Raw genomic sequence first — 19751 nt, 5'->3', positions numbered from 1 at the left:
TGAAAGCTCATTCTGCAGCCCACAGAAGGGTATACAATTGAGTTGGGTGCTTTTCACTATATACACAGCTCAAAACACGATTCGGTGCTGCAGGTAAGGATTACAAGAAAGGCAGCCAATTACCAATGACTACATTTACAAACTGTCCTACTCTTGCGAAATATTACAGCTGCATGAGCTGCTACATTTTGGCACTTTTATAAGCACTATTACATTGAATTTCGTTAACATTAACTTCATTGCATTATTCTTCATCAGGAACAGTGCCACTAAGGAAAACATTGACATTTGGTTAACAGCAATGGAAGGTGTGAATCGTTCTTGCAAGGGTGATACATTGATAAGAAAGACACCAGCTCAAACGTACACGTTTTACACTCGGTCATGAATTCTGCATAATTTACACTGCTGGTCATAACAATTTAGGGAAACAATATCGAAAATATATACCAACCAAGGGCTAAGTAATAGTTGGATTGTACAGCAACTGAAGTACTCGAGGAGTTTGATTATGTCTTCTGTACAGGGCTATTGACCACAGTCTCTTTACTGAAGCCACCAGGCCGAGTTTGATATCAGTAATCATGCGTGCTACCACTCACGCTGTTGCCAATGTCGATTAGTTATTTTTAACAATTTCTGCTTCATGCACACAGAGATTTTGCTGCATAAGATACGTTATTTATAAATAGACAGCTCCAGCAGGATCCGAATGGCGCTGATGCCCCCCCCCCCTGTAATCGGGAAGGCACACCAAATCGTTACCACTTAATTTGGCTCTGTCCATTATTCGACCGTAATCGCCACCAGCTTTTAACTCTAGGTCCCGCCCCTGCGACTGAACAGGAACATGTTAGTCGGGTCCGTGACGATCCCACCGCACTAGAAGCAATTACCGAGTACGCACTTGAAAACAGGCTCTACAAATTGGTGTAGCAGCCTGGCCGACTTTCCCGTTCGGTATACAATGTGAACTGTGTGCAGCGTGCACTGTTTTCAGTGTGAACCGCATTGTCCACAGTGTGAACTGTACATTTAAGTGTGAACTGTGCGTTTTGCTGCCACTGACTGACTTTAATGTGTTCATTTTGCGATTAGGACCCAAAAAAAGACTGCAACTGTGTTCGTTGTGCGAGTTGTGACCTTCCCATTTTCTCCTCATCCTTGCTCCCCCAGGGCCCCATGGCCTCTCAATTAATGCAGTGTTACACTCACTCAGATATGTATGTTCTTTTCGCTGCGACTAATGAGTAGTTGCCCGTGAGCTTGAAGTAACGGTAGCCGCCGCAGAGATAAAACTAAGTAAAAAAGTTATCTCCTTGGCGCACTATTTTTACGATAGTGATCTCGGAGTCCAAATTGCGGCCAAAAATTGTTACTTTTAGAGATCCACTGATGGGTATAGATGAGCAGTTTGTGTCTGTTTCCTGCGACGCATTTTTAGCTACCACATATATATATTTCTGTAGTGTCTGCCCTTTTAATTCGCCAGGATTGTGCCACAGCTCGTGCCTCACCTGTAAGCCACGCACACGCAAAAAAGTATACAAATGTATAAACAAGAAATAGCAGGAATAAAAATATAAATAGTACAACACAAGTTGCCCGCGGAGCGCTACCATCGGCCACCCGCAAAGCAGCCGAAACGAGGGGAGGGGGAAAAAAGAAAAAATCCACCTCGCATGAAGTCGCGCACATATAGGGCTAGTGCGCTGCTACTTCGGCCGTACACGCAGCGCCACCTGGCAGCCTCCGCGGCATTTTTTGCTTGTCCGGGTCTTAGCGAAGTCAGCCGCCGCCGGTAACGAAGTGTTGCGGGATGGCGCCTGTGCGGGCGAAAACACGCAAATCAGTGTACTGTTGCGTCTACGGATGCCATAACAGCTACGCCAACACTGCTGACAAGCTCCCGAAAACCAGTTTTTATTCCTTTCCGTGGAAGCCGTACGAAGAGGAGCGCAGGCTCCTCTTCGGACCGCGCAGGACCGCGCCCAGAATGGGCGCGGTGAAGCGAGTGCAGCTGCAAGTGCTTCAAACTCTGTCCTCCTCGTTTTGATGCGGTGGGCCATCGTGCTTGTGATGCGGTGCTTCCGCTCTTGGTGCCATCTGCGACAAAATGTGCCATTTTGTATAAAATGCACAACACGCTGTGAAGCACATAAAGGCTGCAGATATAACAAACCTGTCTACAGCAGCCTGGCCCAGGGTTAAAAGCGCGATCTCCGCTATCTGCTCCACGCTTTTTTTCACAAACGTTTTGTAATACGTTTCCTCTCTCTGCTCCAGCATAGCGAGCAGGTTGCACCTGTTTATTGTCAGGGGTACCACGCTCGCCACCTGCATGGTTGCGTACGTTTCTCGCGCTTCCCCGAGCAGCGATCTGACAACCTCGATGCCGAGATTGAGACTTTCGTCTACAGCTTCTGTGGAAGCACCGGTTGGATCTGCATTTTCGTCGTGGCTGTCCTCGCACGCGATCATGTCCGCGAACGCACACCTCACGCCCGAGAATTGGGCATGTACCGTTTTCGGGCACAGGGGTTTGAGTACTGGGGCAGGCAAGGGGCGACCTGTATAAATAATTATCAAGTTGTATGATGCAATACAAAAAAGCACGCATGCTTCAATGTTGAATAATCTGAACAATTCAAGAAAGCGCTCCTCGTGCTTACTTGCAAAGAGTTCCTTTATCTGTTTCTTCGTGTCCAGGGTCGGTCGCGCAGAGGGTTTCCCCCAAGCACGCGGCAACTCCGTGCACGATTTCTCCTCGTGGCTGTTTATGAAAACGGCCACCGCCGCCGCGTGTTTACACCAACCGCGGCAGCCAGCCTTGCACGAACAGCGGCCTCGCACAATGCGCCTTGGGTTCGGCGACAACTACATAAACAAAACAAATCACCATGTACGTGAAATAAGCACATAAGGGTATCTCAAATACAATTCACTCACCTCCAGCCGCACGTCGTAGTCGCAAGTGCTCTTCATCTGCGGAATGCACCTGGCCACGATTTCAGACGGCGCCGTCTCGCTGAGGATTTCTTCTTTTACGCCGTACACGTGGTTGCTCGCGTAAAGCTTGATGCCGCGCCTGAAGCAACTTCCCTTGAAATACTTCTCAGGGCTCTGTATTTTACTAAAACCGCAATACAGCACGCACGATCCGCTTGGCGCCGTCATGCTGGCCTCGCGCGGACGCGGCCGAGCCATAGAGAAAGCCTTGCGGAGCTGCGTTGCACGGAACGGCGGACAAGCAAAAAATGCGGCGCGGCGCCGGAGGGGGCGCCACCGGTTCCAATTCAGTGGCGCCTCCAAACGAGCGCACGAGGCCTATAGGTAGAGACGTCACGGTGCTGCGTCCAAGGAGGTTAAAAAATTGCAATTATTTGACCTCAGTGGCTGCGCCCCTGCTTAAGGGGTGTGGTTGGCCTGGGCCCCTACGGGATATGGTTTGGGAATACGCAGCCCGGCCGTGGTTGGGCGGACTCGGCTGGGCGCCCCCACCCAAGTGGCGCCCGGGGCACTTGTACCCCCTTGCCCCACTTTAGTTACGCCACTGCATGCTACGCATGAAGGCGATTGAAACTGCTGTCGCAAACTGAATTCCATATATCGAGGCTTGCTAATTTGCCCCTATTTCTGCTTTATTGGAGGTTAAAAGTCATACTCGGGAAAAACCAAAGCTTTCTACGAGCAATGGCGTGCAGGTTCCGAGATTCCAGATGGGTCGCCGCTTTTTCGACGTAGTTACGAACACTTATTGCCGCTTCCATGCAATGCATTGAACATTGAGGATCCGAAGTACAGCATACCATTCTTTTCTGCGCCTTTCATGCGCACATACGGCACAAATCAGAGTTACTCTGGCACAAATAAGGCACGAAGCGCGCCAAAGCGCACTCACAGTGTGCATTCTACCGCTACTAAAGTGAACCAGAAGAGGCTACCGCTCAACGGGGCCAACGGGCCAACGGAGCATCAGGAGCGTCCACACTAGAGTTGGCCATCCAAGAACCTCCAAATTAAGAATATACCTCAGACTTCTCCGCAAGAAGTAAAGTTTTTCATTCCGGTGGAACTTTGCGAAAAAATGTAACATCTTTTACATCCTGTATGTTATACTATTCAAAGCCATGAATAGCCACGCCAAGCCAAGACAAAGCCAGACAAACCAAAGACAGCGAAAATGCAGTAACCGCGCAGATACAGTGCAGACGCGCAGGTAACGCGAGCTGCCGGTGGGCTTCCTTTTAGTGGTTTTATTGAACTAAACTGGTGGAGTGTGTTGATATCTGCCCAAGGCCGTTTTTTTTGTGTGTGCTTCGGCTAAGAGCGCTGTTAAAGTTCTCCCCGTTCCCTGTCAGCGAGCTGTTGGTGCGTGTCTTTGTTGACAGCCGTCGTCATTTGTGAGAAGCTTTGTGCTGTAGCGCCGTGCGGAACCCGTGGGGAGCTGCAGAAGCCAGTCGAAAACCTAGGGATCACGCCTTCCCACGCTACCAGTTCTTGTGCATTACTGGAGGAATGGAGAAACAAGCGGACGCAGCAGGAGCTCCAGCTGACGACCCCACAGCAATGGAATGTTCAGGTCGTCTTTTCCGTACTTGGTTTTGCTGCTGTAGTGGATGATGTCACAGTAGGGTGTGGTTGGCGCTATGTGAAGGCGTAACCTTAATTAATCATTGCTAAGGTGAGTCCAGACGTTCCGTCCCGGTGACGCTCCCGCTTCACAACTCACGGTGTGTTTTGATTTTCGCCCGACCGGCCAAACCGCTGCCGCACTATCGGCAATTGGGCTGGTAATCATTTATTCACAATAATAATTACAGTTAATCGGACGCAACTCTCGGAATGGCTGCGTCCGGACGTAGCCTTAGGGATGATTGCAGTTACGTCCAGACCCCACGTCCGCTTCACAACTCATGGTGGCGGTGGGTTTTCTGAGTGTTTACACAACGGGCCAGACCAGGTGCGCCCAGTGACGTAACTTTAGCGATGATCAGAGTTGGTAACGCTACGCTCTTCCATCGCAGTAACTAGCCTTGTTTACCCAGTGTTTTGTAGCGTTCAATATTGGTATTTTACTTTTCAGATGCAGGTAACGACAATGGCCCGGCTGCAGCCACGGACATTGCCGAGCCGAGCGATGTAAGTTCCGATGGGGCCTGTAAACTCGCGAGCAAGCTGTATGCGCAATCAAAGTAGGTCGCTGTAGGTTCTGCAGCAGAGTGCCAATGCTTTAAGTTGTTCGTGTAGGCTCCAGCCATTGCAAAAATCGGTTTTCTGCTGAGGTGTTTATCAATAACAGCCCGAGAGTGATAATAAAATTGGTTGAATGGCGTTCCATTGAATTTCTGCACCAACTAATTATTCGAAATTGTTAAGTGGCTGTAAAAATGCATTAGCTATAGATTATAGCAATACCAAGCAGTTGTGTGGGACACTTTGGGTTCCACCAAATCAGTCTCAGTTTATTATTCATTCCAAAAAAGTAGTACAGTAACAGTATTATACAGATTCAGGACATTGTTACCAGTTACACATTCTCCCGAGCAAACATGACGGCCTGTTTGCGGGCAGGGGGCTAGTATGCTTTTTTGAAAGATGCCAACTAATACTAGGGCTTCAGATTACTTTTCTATTTATTTATTTTTTTTTCATGGTGGTGTCTGCCAGAGTAACTTAGGTTAGGGTGCAGTTGGCAAGCTTGGCCACTTTAAGGCCTCTTCTTTTTGTCTGTGCTGCGAAATAGTTTTATCAGTTGTAACTGTTCAAGGCACACAAACTTGTAATATTTTAGAGTGAGTTGGCTTATATTGGTACACGTAGCTGCCGGGAATTCAAATATACCGCTTGAAGCAGCAGGAATTTTTTTGCGCGGAAAATGCGAAAACCGTGGAAACGTGTATTGCTGCCTTATACACTTTCCCGCAGTACTATTCGCGGCATCACAAATTGTGAATGCTGAAATGAGATTGCTGGAGCCTGCATAAGAATTTTTCTGAACCAAACACCAAGGCAGGCAGTCGCAAAGTAAAAAGTAAACCCTGGCAGGAAGTTTTGCTGGGCACTGGGTTTTTAGAAGACACAAACCTCAGCTCACCAACGTTATAAAGTAGGATCCCTCGCAAGAGGCTGTGGGCTTGGCTTCGGTTTGGCATTGTAGTTCTAGTTATTTTTGCATTTAGAAGGTGCACGGGGGTAAATGTGAGCGTCTACCGTATTTACTCGCGTAATGATCGCACCCCTGAATTTCGTCGTCAAAATATGACTTTTTTTATTTCCCGCGCAATGATCACATCCTGAACTTGCCGCAGCCATATGTCGTTGTGTGCCAAGTCTAGACGACGATGGTCCTGCTTACGTTAGTTTCCTCCTCTTTCAAAGCAGACATGGCCACGTTATTGCCGCGGACTTGGTGATATTAGCAATATCGGCAAGCGTGCATGCGTTCATTATTGGTGCGGAAGAAACTCTCACAAAATGCACTTAATGTACTCACAAAACATTAAAAAAACGCGCTCGACTTGCTGCGTCGGCAGCTGTGTCTTGATGTCCCACACTGTGACAGCAGCAGCCACTTATTGGTCAACATGTTCTCACCTCACAGCAAACTCGTTCCGGCACGTTCCGTAATGAAAACACGGCATTTTGTATCACTTTGTGGTCATTCGGTGGTCAGTGGAGTTTTTATTATGTTTTTATTTGTTATGTTTATTATGTTCATGAGACTTATCGTAAACATTGTGACCTGCAACTTGCATTTTCTGCGGTGACACTTTTTCCCGAAAAATTTTCCTCGCGTGATGATCGCACCCCTAACTTTGCATCATATTTTTGGGAAAAAAAAGTGTGATCATTACGCGAGTAAATACGGTACTTACCTCCAGTGCATATTCGTACAATAGCCTGTGGTAAAAGTCCGAGATTACTAGAGCAATCGGCTACCCTACCACCAGAGGCACCACGGCAATCGCTGTAAATTTTATTTACACCTTTGTTTACGGCTGCCAATCACACCAACCAGTCACTGGGACATCATTAGACACATTTTTTTACCTGAACTGGCTGTACCGGTGCAAATAGGGCAGCATATGTTCATTTCTTTTTTTACTAATTGATATCCCCAGTAGCACTCGACACTGGTCCGCACAACACGGCACTAATCTGCACCAGTTCAGGTAAAAAAATGCCTCGTACCTTAAGACTGGAGGCGGTGCAAGAAAGTGGCTGGTGAGTCGCTTATCTTTTGTCTGCTTTCTCTGCTATCCAGAATAATTGTTTGAAGTTTGCGTTAAAGGGGCCACGATGACGAGATACAAGTTCGGTTCTTTAGGACTGCTCCATCCCAATAGCAATTATACCAATTTTATGGCAAACTTCCAACAAATATTCAAAATGCTAACCAGCACATATGGAGCAGGGATGACCCCGCAGCCACTTTTTGGCAATTTCTTTATGATGTCACAGAACCTTATTTGTGCGATTGGCAGTTACCGGCCTAAGCACCACCAAAAGACGTGGCTGGGCGATGATAGTAAGGCCTCTAGCTCTATTGGATTGCATCACTTGAATGCTAACATTCAGTTCACACACGGACAACTATGTCTTTAGTGCTGGCCAACATTACGTCACTGCAGCACGAAATGTGATGGTTTTTCAATACCTTTTGCGTGGTTTTTTCGAGTAACAACATGTCCTTTGTGCCTAGAATGGAACTGGGTGAGTACCCAAAGGCTATTTCTTGCAACTGAAACAAAGTTCTGTTTTGTCTTTATGGCCCCGTGAAGGTCATCGGGATAGAACAGAATTGGTGCTTTCTCCTCGTGTCCTGGTTTTACTGCCTCGCTTACACTCTCGTTCTTTCCACGTGCAATGCCTTCTCCTCCACGTTCTTCTTCCCCAGCCCAAGAAGAAGGCCAAGTGGCCGGCGAAGAGCAAGCGGCGCAAGCGGGCGCGCGACGTCAACGCCCCCGAGAAGCCCCTGACGGGTTACGTGCGGTTCCTGAACGACCGACGGGAGGCGGTGCGGGCGGCCAACCCCACGGCAAACTTCTCCGACATCACCAAGATCCTCGCCAACGAGTGGAGCAAGCTGGGCCCACAGGAGAAGCAGGCAAGCAGCTGTGCTCTGTCCACTGCTGGCCACCTGCCTCCCTTGTGTGGTAGCCTAAGCTGCGCATCGTTTAGGCCTTAAGGGGGATCCACTCGATCGCATTCCTATGGAACTTATGGCGTATTCGGTTGGGCGCTTACGAGCACTCTGGAGGGCTCTGAAAAGTGGCCGTGCCTTCGGTTGGTGGAATTCGAGCGCTTGAGCTACCTTCGGTTGGTTCTTTCGGAGCGTCAGCCTCCGACTCTGAGTGCTCCCGACCGCTCTGACTTCGAAGTGAGAGCGTGGCGCGATCTGGCCAGATCTGGCCAGGAGGACGGGTCACGTGGCACAAAACGTGGCGGTTTACCCAGAGGCTTCCCGCGCTTGCTGCACGGTGGCGCTGCAGGTGCGCTGCTCCGAGATCGCCGATGCATTCAGTTAGTACGCTGCCTCTCACGGTCTGATTGCGAGCCGCCTCGGCGTCTGGCGACTCCGAGCCAGAGGACCGGAGCGGCCAACGGAATACGCCATTACTAATTCGTGTTCCACAGCTCTTAAAAGACCACCGATACGAAAAATTTTTACCCCCACATTCAGAAAGCAAACTTACCTTATGCCATAAGGCAGCCTTTTGGAAGTGTTGGAAGAGAAGAGTTACGAAAGGCCGCCGCGCGTTTCAGAAACCATCCTTAAGGCGCCTTTATCCGAGGCATTCTTTTCGGAGCAAGTTATGCCCGTGCCACGCGTACACGAAAAATGCCGTTAATTCGCTGCTACATGCAAAAATCTAATGTCATTCGCCCTAATGTCATGTTTGGTTTAAGGAGTTCTGCACAGCTCATTCACCTTCACGAACACCTTAAATCTGCCTACTCTCGAACGCGATGAGCACCAAATGAAAGCAATGAAACTCTCAGCACCAGAATGTTGACGCGGAAACGTCGCTGAACTCCGAAATAAGGCGATTTTTTGCGCACTCATGTTGGCGAAATCCTGAAGAAGACAAAGTTCACTAAAACAGTGGCAAAAGGTAGTACAGTCTACGCTCGTTACAGCGAATCTGGCAACAACGGACTTTCGGTTACAACAGACCATTTCTATTGGTTTGTCTGGTACCCATGCATTTTAAATGGAGTCCACTCCGCTCACAACGGACCCGGCTAGAGCAGACTATCGGCTACAACAGGCTAAATTTTAGGCGAAAATTGTTTCAACTGAACGTTTATAGTGGACTTCTGCGATGCCGGCACCCGATGTGCTTTTTCTTTGTTTATTTTTGCAAGAAAACTGTTATGTCTGGCAACATTGCTGGCAGCCGGGTCATTGGCGCAGCCAAGCCAAGCCAGTGCGAGTGGCTTTTTTTTGTGCGACTAGCGGCATGAGCGGCAAGGTAGCTGATTTCACTGTCGGATAAATTAAGCGTGATTAACGCTGTTGAACACGGGGAAAAACAGGCCGACATCGCCAGAAGTACAGGCCTGTCTAAGCAGACAGTCTGCTCTACCGTCAAGAACAAGGCCGCTGCCGATAAACGCGACTCCAGTGAGATTGAAAACAGGGCTATCGAATACTCGAAGTGGTGCACTCGGAGGAGAGTATGCCCTCATCAGTTTTTTTATGTAATAAAAAACTCGGGTTCAGTGAAGCTCGGCTTTTATTATTCCCACGCATGCATCGTTCCCATTCCGTTCGGTGAAAAAGGTAAGAAATGCCTCAAGTAGGGGTTGTTCCCCATCCATTGTGTGCAATCTGCCGGTAACCGTGCGCAGTCCAACTGTTCTATTTTTCGATTTTACAGCTGACAGTCATCAGTATATTTGATTACAGCTGTTTCAATGACCAGACTAAAATTGCTAAAAATGTGGAAGCTGCCTTGAGGGAACGCCAGGCAGCAATCCGATTTGTTTGACGAACGGTTTCGGGAAAACCTGCCTCGTCGTGAGGGGATTTAAAAGAGCCTAGCTAATGTCGATGGCCACGACTGATGTTTTATAGCTGGTTAATAATTGCGCCTAGTTATATTCTTGGTTTATTTGCTCAGCTTATCATGCGTCATTACACTCTTGACCGCATGCGCTAGGCCTTCTCCAAGTGCCGGGGCTAAGCTTTGGAAACGGTGTTTACGTGATTCTTTGCCCTCGCGCGAACACTGTGCAGAGGTGTTGCAGGCGTTTAGAAAGACCAAAGTGTATGTACTATGCATATGCAATGTCGATCAAAGTACCCACTTTAGGGCTCATACCCCCCCGCCCCCCCGTCAGATACTGCATACTTCGGCTACAGCGGACGTTTTTTTCCGGATTCAGAGGGTCCGTTGTAACGGGTAGTAGACTGTAGTAGTAGTAGTAGTAAATGCTACTACTACAAGTATAAGTGTTAATCTGGACCTACGTGAGTAGGTATTACTCTGGATTTCCGTAAAATTTCCGGCCTCCTCCGCACAGAAGGTGAGGTGTTGGCATTGTTCTTCTAGTTAGTCTGCTTATATAAGTGGAGTTGTTCGGTGGCTATACTGTAAGGAGGAGAGAGAGAGAGAGAAATAACTTTATTATGTTTGTTGGGTAGTTGGACGTGGTGGGTGCCCCTAGTCCAGGGCTCCAGTCTCCAGGGCGCCAGTGGCTGCTCTGGCGATCGTTCGGCACTGCTCGTCCTAGTCGGCGCTAGACAGTGCCTCACTCCACTGCTCCTCTGTTAGAGGGTGTTTCTGAATTTTGTGGCACCCTGCTGCCGTATGGTAGAGGGTGGCTACTTGGTTGCACTTGGGGCACAGCTTCGGGTATTGGGTTGGGTACAGTTTGTGTAGGCGGGAGAAGTGAGGGAAGGTGTTCGTTTGGATTGAGCGGAGTGCTGTTTGATCCTGTCTTTGCAACTTGGGATGAGGATGTGGGAATTTAATTCGGGTTGCTTTGTAGTAGCTTAGAATTGCGGAATATGTGGGCATAACAGGAACAGGAAACTCTGCTTGGGGGCTGTCATCTCGGGGAAGGGAGGCGCGTGCCTAGGCGTGAGCCTGTTGATTGCCCTCTAGAGTTTCATGGCCAGGGACCCATATGATTTTGATTGGATTATTTGATTTGTAGCCGATTGCTGATCTGTGGGCTGTTTTGCCGATGCGCCCTCTCGCCCACTGCCTGCAGGCGTTTTGGGAGTCAGAAACAATGTTCATTCGTGAATCCTGCTGACCTGATATGATAGCTAGAGCGATTGCCGCTTCTTCTGCTTCAATAGGTGATGATGTCCGCACGCTAGCAGTTATGGTGCGTTGCTGAATTGGGTTGTGCGCACAGATGGCGGCTATGCCACCGGTACTCGTAATGGCAGCATCTGTGTACCACGTGTACGATGAATTCCCGTATATTCTTTCGATATTACGGCATCTGTCCAACCTTCTGCCGTAGTGGAGTGTAGGGTTCATGTTTTTAGGTATGGGTGCTACTTTCAGGGCCCTGGATATGCAATCAGGAATCTCGTGGGTGGTTGCGTGCATGGTGTCATCTACACGGTAGCCCAGTCGCTTTAGGGTTTCCCTGCCAGTGTGGCTGGTTTTTAACCTCTCAAACTGGCCTATTCTATGTGCCTCGAGTATTTCTTCAACTGTATTGCTAATTCCGAGTTCATTTAATTTCTGTGTCGACGTCCATTGGGGTAATCCTAGCGCCATTTTGATTGCCTTTCTAAGTGCTGTGTTGAGTGTTTTGATGTTAGTGGCTGTTAAACATAAGAATGGAGCTGAGTATGCGACTCGTGAGATTATGAGAGCGTTGACAACTTTTAGAATGTCCCCTTCTTTCATCCCGTGTCTTCTGTTGGTTACTCGGTTGATCATTCGTAGTGTTTGTTCTATTTGTTTCATTAAATGGTTTAGGGCTGTTCCGCAGCCATTGTCCTGCTGTAGTCTTAGCCCCAGCACTTTTAGTGTCTTTACTGTTGGGATAGGTTTCCCGTCTATGTTGATTGTCATCGGAGTGGGTGGTACGAATGTTTTTCCCGGTGTTCTTTTGAGGATTTGGAGCAACTCTGATTTTTCCACCGAGCATTGTAGTCCGCACTGGGAGGCATACTTTTGCACGGCCGTTGCTGCTGTTTGTAGGGCTTCTTGCTTTTCTCCGTCTGACCCCGTGGTTGTCCATATGGTTATATCGTCGGCGTATATTGCATGACGGATATTGGGGATTTTGTTTAGGGTTCCTGGAAGCTTGTGCATTGCTACGTTAAAAAGCATTGGAGATATCACCAAGCCCTGTGGTGTGCCTTTATTCGGTGCTTTGTGCGTGTCTGTGCGTATATCCCCAATTCCTATCGTGGCCGTCCGGTCCTCTAAGAAAGAACGCACATAGTTAAATATTCTAACTCCGCAGTTTAGGTCGTTAAGGTTGGATAAAACTGTTTGGTGGGTGATATTGTCGAATGCGCCTTTTAAATCAAGGGCCATGATGACCGCTTGATTTACACAAGAAGCTGCATCTAAAACTTGTTTCTTTATTTGGAGTAAAATATCCTGGGTTGACAACTTTGGCCTGAAACCGTATGTTGTGGTAGGGAAGAGATGGTTAGCCTCTATGTAGTTCTGCAGTCTATCCAGGACAACATGTTCTATTATCTTACCTACACAGGAGGTTAGCGATATTGGCCTCATGTTACCTATTGACAATGTTTTGCTCGGTTTGGGGAGAAGAATCATTTCTGCGTGCTTCCATTCCGGTGGCAGTGTTCCTTCCTCCCAGTGGCTATTGTAGTAGTTTGCGAGAGCTCCTATAGATCTGTCGTCTAGGTTTTTCAAGTATTTGTAGGTTATTCCGTCTTTGCCGGGTGTGGTGCTCTTTGTTATCTTAGTAAGGGCCCTTCTAATATCCGCTTCCGTAATTGGCCTGTCTAGGGTTGGGTTGGCGTCGCCGCTGTACGTGTAGGTTTGCGGCCCAGTCCGTGTGGGATTTCGGAGATATTTGTCCACGAGTGCTGTTTTTAGTTGTTCCTGTGTTCCCGGGAAATTGTGTATAATCTTGTTTACATCGTGTTTTTGTTGCTGGCTGCCTTGTACTGGGTCTGCTAGTTGTTTAAGTAGTGCCCAGGTTCGAGAGAAGTGCAGCGTACCTTGTAGGTTGTTGCACATGTTTGCCCAGTTTTGGTTGTTTAGTTCTCAAGCGTATTCATTTGCTTCCACTGTTATCTTCGCTATTTTAATTTTGAGCTTCCTGTTGTGTCTTTGCCTTTTCCATCTCTTCTTCAGGCTCCTTTACGCATCCCATAGATGGAGTAGTCGTTTGTCAACTGCTGGGATGTCTTCTGTACCCATGATCTCTCTCGTGTGCTTTTTTACGTCCGAGATTAATTGCATTGTCCACTCCTGTATGTCCCGTATGGGTTCACTATCCGTGGATCTATCCTTACGGACAGCGTCCCAGTCGGTGATTTTGTTAGTTCGGATTTTTCGTTTAGGTGCTGTTTTCTCTATGCTAGTGATTAGTATGTGATGGTCGCTACCGAGGTTTTCCCCCGTGTTTTCCCAGCTGACCTGAGTTACGTTTTTAGTGAAGGTAAGATCGGGACACAAGGGCCTATGCAAAACATCGTGTTACTTGTCATTTTGAATTTTTCGGATTTGGCTACCCCTGGCAGGCGACAGCAACTGTTGAAGCCCTTTTCAGAAATGGCTCACACCATTTTTAACATGAAAGCGTTTTATGCCCAGATACACCAAGATTTCACTGAGGTCATATCCGTCGGGGAAATGACGCCAGTACAATGAAGTAAGCGGCCTGTAAAGGGTGCACCCCTGCGCACAGGGTCTTCTTGCGAGGAAGCAGCTTTTTGTGCTTAGGGTAGTTATACTTAGGGTAGCTCGTTTTCGGATTTTTTTATTTGAACACGGAAGTGTTTTATGCCGGCATACACCAAGATCTCACTGATGTCGTTTTCGTTACGGAACTGACGCCTGTACACCTTTTCCGAGGCGACCCGCCAGCGGGATGTCGCTCGCCAGGCACACCCACAAGACAGCCACCGAACAGCAAATCATGCTGATTTCGCTGCACATTTCACATTTGTGTTTTACCGATTCCTATGACAGAGGAATCGACTACAGTTTTCTTAGAAAACACTATTTCTCACAATGTTTTCTTTCACAAAAAACATTTTTACCCCTTGTAAGAGATTTTTCTCTACGTAAAAAAACTTCTAAAATATGACTGCATTTCTCTTTTGGGTCATTATCACCATCATGACTAACGCATTTAATGCCTCTGCGTTTTTGTGTGTAGCACCACCGCGCCCAAAATATTGCAATCGGTATCTTAAAGCACTAAACACTTGATGTCATTTTTCGTGTATGTGTGGCACGGGTATTAGCCTTCGCAGAAGAGGCTAGCATGTGACATGCCATCCCCGATACGGAGTGTGGGTGGGACTTGACTCTTGCCCCAATAGGGAAGGCTCCCTTAGTGCTGGCTTCCTATTGCTCGGATTAGCCAGCTCTTTTAGGGGACGGGCCCCATAGAGAAGTTGATGTTTAACATCGCAGCCGATATTTGAGTGCCCATTGCACTACTAAGCGCACACGACCATCCCTACTTGCGTAAAATGTTGCCTGACCATCATTTCCTTTCTTGCATGTGTGACTTGGTTTCCGTGATTGGCTGCTTCCCGAAAAGCAGTGACAAACTGTGCTTGTACCTGCCTGTGCGGTTTCATTCTGGGAGGCAGTGCCATGGTTGCCGGCGCTGGCCGCATCGCGGACTGGCCAGGCGGGTGTGCTCCATGCTGTGTGTACGGCCGCGTCAGGACGGCTGCGTGTGTGCGCGAATTGTTTATGCGGGCAGAAAGCCATTCCTCGTTTGCAGCATTATTAATTTCGCGCTAACACTGCAGGAAATCTGTGACTTCGAACGTAGTTGGATAGCTACCTTCAGTAGCACTTACTGTTCAGGCCGGTAAATTTGTGAAAAGGTGCCCTTTTAAGCACAAGTTTGCTTCTTGAAACGCGTGAAGGCGCTGAAAAGTGTTGGAAGGTAAAAGTGACACTTCAGTTAGGTTTGTGAATACAGGGGTCACAGTTGCTGTTCGTCGTGGGCTAGTTTGCTTATTTTGCAGATATATCACTTGTTTGCTGCGCTAAGACATAAACAAGAAATGCATTTTATTTTAGCTAGTTGCGCTAGATGGCACTTCGTGTGTAGCAAGTGAGATTTTTTTTTAAAATTCAGTACAGGGGTGATATATTTGTAAAATAGGCCAACTAGGTTGTGAGGAACTTTTTCGTGAATCTCTAAAACTTTTTGTATTGGAGCGCGGCTTCTTAAGCCCGTGGGTCTTGAACAAGCAAGTGCCATAGGAGTGTGATCAGCTGAGTCCCCGCTTAAAGGGCCGGACAACCTATTTTCGTGGAGTATGTGCTCTCCATCTCGAATGAAAGGGATCACTTGGAGCACCTGGAGCTGAAATGGTTTTCCTGATACGGGCCTACAATGTTTGAAAGTGGAGTTTTTAGGTCTACCAGCTGTAGGTATGCTTCCAGAACGAATGCTGGCAACCGTGACAGTGAGGTGGGCGGCAACATGCATTTAGCTAGACGTGAGGTGAAAAGAGGTATTGAAAGAAAATAATGAAATGGCTAAAACACTAGCAGAATGCATTCTTTCCTATTCGTTTATGTAGTTTTTGAGTCGCGCATTGGGACGAATGGAGCTGTTTGCACAGGCGTGGCCTCCGCGATCAGCTGCCAGTGATGCACGTAGGGCCGGTGGTGATGTCTGAACAGAGAAGCAGCAGCAGCAGCAGTGTTTGTTTGGGCTGGGACAAGTGGGGGTAAATGTCCGGTAGCTCTCTGTCGTAAAATCGACGCCTCAACAGGCCGAAATTTGTTTAGTATGTTGCGAAACTCCTGTGTGTATGATTTTTGCTCGCTTGGCTGATTTTGTACCCCACAGGATGCCACGTGATATACTGATACGTACCAGTATACGAGTCATGCTGTTAAAAAAGGAGCTTGTTATTGCGCGTGAAAAATGATCTGCAGCAGAACCAACTTTGCAGGGGAGACTGATTGAAAAGCGAAATGAGCAATGTCTTGATGGCAGTGCCTGGGTCGCTGTGGGTCTGTCATTTGTGTGGGGGGCACTGCTTAAGGGGTTCTTGTCTGACCACATTCGTGTGGGGCTTACACAGTCGTGACCCGATGGATTAGAAACCATCGCGCACCAACAGGAGAAGCTTTACAGCTTCATGAAAAGGTCCATGATGACCTAGTTTTCTTATCTTGGAAATGTATCACCTCTGCACCGAAATGAAACAATCAACAAGAAACGTTTTAGCTTGGCTAGTTTGCACTAGATGGTGCTCAGTGTGTAGCAAGCGAGAGTTTTGTCTTTTTATTTCATTGCAGAAGTAATATTATACGCAAACTATGCTGTTGGAAGCATCTTCATGAAAGTGAACTTTTTTGTATTGGAGCGCAATGGTTCTAAAAAGCCTGTAGCTCATGAATTCGTAAGTCACATATGAATGCGGTCAGGTGAGTCCTTAAATTGTGCCTGCCCAGCCCCGCATAGGTGAGCCGTGATGCAATCCCTTTAGGCATCTATGACGACACTACTGCAGTTGGACGGCGCGTATGCAGCGGCATGTATTTATTTCTTTATTTTCTGAAATTGCATGGTTAGCATTTCTTTCTCAAGGCACACTCTAATCCTACTAGTGCTGACATTTTACTTCTTCCATGAATAATAAGAAGCTTGGCTACTTGACCAAGTACATACTAGTTTTGTGGTAGTAAAAAGGCAGTGGCCGTTTCTGAACGCAAAAATTTCCAGAGACATTTTTCTTGGAGTGTTCAATTTTAGTGGTAATTCATCACATTTGGGACCCAGTGCAATGGCTCAGCGGCTCAGGTGTCATGCTGCTGAGCCTGAGGATGCCAGTTCAATCCCAGCTGCTACACTTGTTCTTCAGGTGGAGGGGAAAAGCCATGCATGGAGAGTTTGGTGCATGTTAAAGATCCTGAGCCCTCCACTGTGGCATGCGTAGGGGCCAGGTCTAGCTTCAAGGCCTAAACCCTCCCCACACCCCTCAAAAATAAACAAAATGAATTTGAATTTCGACAAGTGTGGTTTCGAAATATCCAATTTTGATCGTTATGCCTGATCTGTGATAGGCTGGTCACAGCTGTAAGGGCCAGTACATACTTTTTAATGCTAATCCTTGCAGTTACTTTGAAACATTAAAAAAAAGGAAGGGTTTTTCAGTAATTTAAAGTGGCTTTATGTATGCTTATTGCTTGATATTTGGCTCAAACTTTTGTTGACATCTAGACCGCAGCCAGCAAAACTGCAGGGTCAGGTACATTCCGAACTGCCCCCACTGTTGACGTGTGCCGCCACATTTTAAAGTGCGGGAGAAGGCTGTGCCTCAGAGAAAATGGTAGGTAATCCCAGCTGGTCTATGGTTAAATTTTCGACTGGAGCTAGCTAGTCCTAGGCGGTCCCAGCTGCGACCAGCTACCATTTTTTCTCGGGTGAAGCTGCCTGTCTTGCGATCTTAAAGCTGGTGTTCTTTTAGAACTTGTTTGATTTGGTTTGTAAAAGGGGCTGTGGCGACAAAATACGCCCTCGTTCATTTTGAAGGACCGAGCGTTTGGTAACTCACCGGGCTCCATTCCAGCCACAAAAGGCGTCGTTTTAACTGTAAAGATGCAGGAAATGTTGAGGAAGCTTTGAATTCCAAGCTGCGCCACGTCAGCAGTGACCCAGTTGAGGGAAGCACTGAAAATGTAGTTACGAGTAGGGTGAGTCCGGGTTGAGGTTCAAGCGATGTGATCAAACGTAACTGGAGGCCCCTTTACTGCAATCACCCAGTCACCCAGTCTTGGTGGGGGCTTGGGTCGATCGCTGCCAGTCGCTCTAACAAGATTCTGTGACGTCATAGAGGTGTCGCCAGAAAGGGGCTGGGAAGTTGCCACTGCTTCCCCTGTTTTCCCTAATGGCTCTGTTGTTTGTTTGAAGTGTGCGGTAAAGTTGGCGTTGTTGTCATCGAAACAAAGGGGTCTTTTCATTATAGGGGCCCCCCTGCAGCACTTACCATCGACTACTCGGAATTTATTTTGGGGTAAAGTCTGTTGTCCCAGCAATCCCCTCCCGCAAGAATGATGAAAATCCGTTCACTATCACCGAAACTACGCGCGATGAGAAATCGTGCATAATTGTTCCCTCTCAACTCGACCGCGGGCTACGCGACGAAAGCTGCGTGCTCTTTCCCGGAGAGGGGGCAGCTTGTGGTGTTCTCTTCCATGGCCTTCGATGTACTATCACCAGCCGGGGAGTTTTCTCCTTTTCTCCGCAACGTGGAGGGGTCTATTTTCGGTCTGGTGCCACAAAAAAGCAGGCATGACTGCCTGCTCACAAGCCCATGCTCGGGCTGGTAGGGCGTTTTTGAAACAATAAACATTTTTTACTGAGTGGTCTGGTTGAAAGGGGAGTATTGAGCTCATCACTCTAACTCCGCAGGCACTCAAAACACAAAATAAGCAGCAAAACTGTGCATACAGGTTCAGGCATAGAAGAGGTTGGTATACAGCGCCGACAGCAGCGGATCATCACAGGACATGGGAGAAATAAGCCGCGAAGTTGACCAGCGACAGTCAATCGGGCATCCATGGCCTCAGTGACGTCGTTTAGGCCATGCCAGGGGTGCATAGTGAGGAGAGTTGAAGAGAGCGCGGTTGATTTTTCCGCGTCTTTCACAGTGATTTGCGCGCTCAGGTCTTGGTGGCAGTGCAAGCTAAACATTGCGCAGGTTTACTTGCACTGCTCAAAGAGAGTTGCAGGGTCCCTTTAACGGACCCAGCTCGTATTCTGCCTCTGGGTCAAAGCTTGAGCTTCCCCCTTGGCCCTGTTCCCTGTGCAGAAGTACCTGGACGAGGCGGAGAAGGACCGGGTGCGCTACTCCAAGGAGATGGAGCAGTACCAGCAGACGGAGGCCTACAAGATGTTCACCAAGAAGCAGCACGAGAAGAAGGCGGCCAAGGGTGGGCTGCTCTTGTCCTCCTCCCCGTCTCGTGTTGTAGCCGCCGCTCGGCTGGGACTTGCGCTCGGCTCTCTTCTTGGGGGTTGCAAAGGGACCATTCGAGTATATTTCGATTTTGACAGCGATGCTGCCTTTTGCTGGGTTCCGACCGAAATTGCATCCAGAAAATGCTCTGCAGCTCTCAATCTAATGTAGGTATCTTGTAGGAAGTCATGCTGAAATTGGCCACCGAGAAAACTCTGTCATTACCCCCGGTGTCATTTACTTGTCCCGGTTGGTTAGTTCCACACAAAGTTGTAAACGTCACAGGATTCCCGTCTGCTGTCGCTATGCGGCCATTCACGGAGGGAGGGGGGTTACAGAAGGTGGCTGTAACTGTTGCTTTATCGAAACTATCCCGAAGCAAATCGTACGGTAATTAATTTAAAATTAATTCTAAGAAAGTTGCCTGTGTGTGTGTCTTTATTCAATCAATGTGCTCAATTCAATCAATCAGTTCAATCAGTTATTCAATCAACCTAGGTACTGTCCCCCAAGTTTCACAACGGACTATAGTTGAGTTGCGGCGAAGTTCCCGTACAAACAATGCCTGGTAAACTTTGGTTATCCGGTGCGATTTTATGCCTGACCCGCATTAACCAACGAACCA

At 47.9% G+C, this 19751-nt stretch overlaps 2 protein-coding genes across 4 annotated transcripts in view; one reads left to right on the top strand and one right to left on the bottom strand.

The window, feature by feature from the left end:
• Window positions 1–1778: 1778 nt before the first annotated feature.
• Window positions 1779–3311, bottom strand: LOC144179570 (uncharacterized). 2 transcript variants are annotated; one of them, XM_077707977.1, is made up of 3 exons: window positions 2950–3278; window positions 2673–2877; window positions 1779–2106 (listed from the first exon to the last, which is right to left on the bottom strand). In XM_077707977.1, the coding sequence occupies exons 1-3, from the start codon at window positions 3205–3207 to the stop codon at window positions 1850–1852; spliced, it is 720 nt and encodes a 239-aa protein (XP_077564103.1). In that variant the 5' UTR covers window positions 3208–3278; the 3' UTR covers window positions 1779–1849. The 2 variants fall into 2 exon arrangements, with proteins under 2 accessions (XP_077564103.1, XP_077564104.1); XM_077707978.1 differs by lacking the exon at window positions 2673–2877 and having other exon boundaries at window positions 1908–2106; window positions 2950–3311.
• Window positions 3312–4148: 837 nt separating this feature from the next.
• The window catches only part of Hmg-2 (High mobility group protein 2), a 45427-nt gene continuing 29824 nt past the window's right edge, over window positions 4149–19751 (top strand). Inside the window, exons 1-4 of one of the 2 annotated variants that reach the window (XM_077707976.1) lie at window positions 4149–4582; window positions 5093–5142; window positions 7901–8110; window positions 18983–19103. In XM_077707976.1, the coding sequence (XP_077564102.1) occupies window positions 4519–4582; window positions 5093–5142; window positions 7901–8110; window positions 18983–19103 (445 nt within the window). In that variant the 5' untranslated portion in view covers window positions 4149–4518. Of the gene's footprint in view, window positions 4583–5086; window positions 5143–7900; window positions 8111–18982; window positions 19104–19751 lie in introns of both variants that reach the window. The other variant, XM_077707975.1, reaches the window with a different exon arrangement.

The sequence above is a fragment of the Haemaphysalis longicornis genome, unplaced genomic scaffold (genome assembly GCF_048455015.1).
Source record: "Haemaphysalis longicornis isolate Haplotype H1 unplaced genomic scaffold, Haemaphysalis longicornis Haplotype H1 scaffold_4, whole genome shotgun sequence".
In the NCBI taxonomy this organism is placed as follows: domain Eukaryota; kingdom Metazoa; phylum Arthropoda; class Arachnida; order Ixodida; family Ixodidae; genus Haemaphysalis; species Haemaphysalis longicornis.
This window is presented reverse-complemented; position numbering and strand designations above follow the sequence as displayed.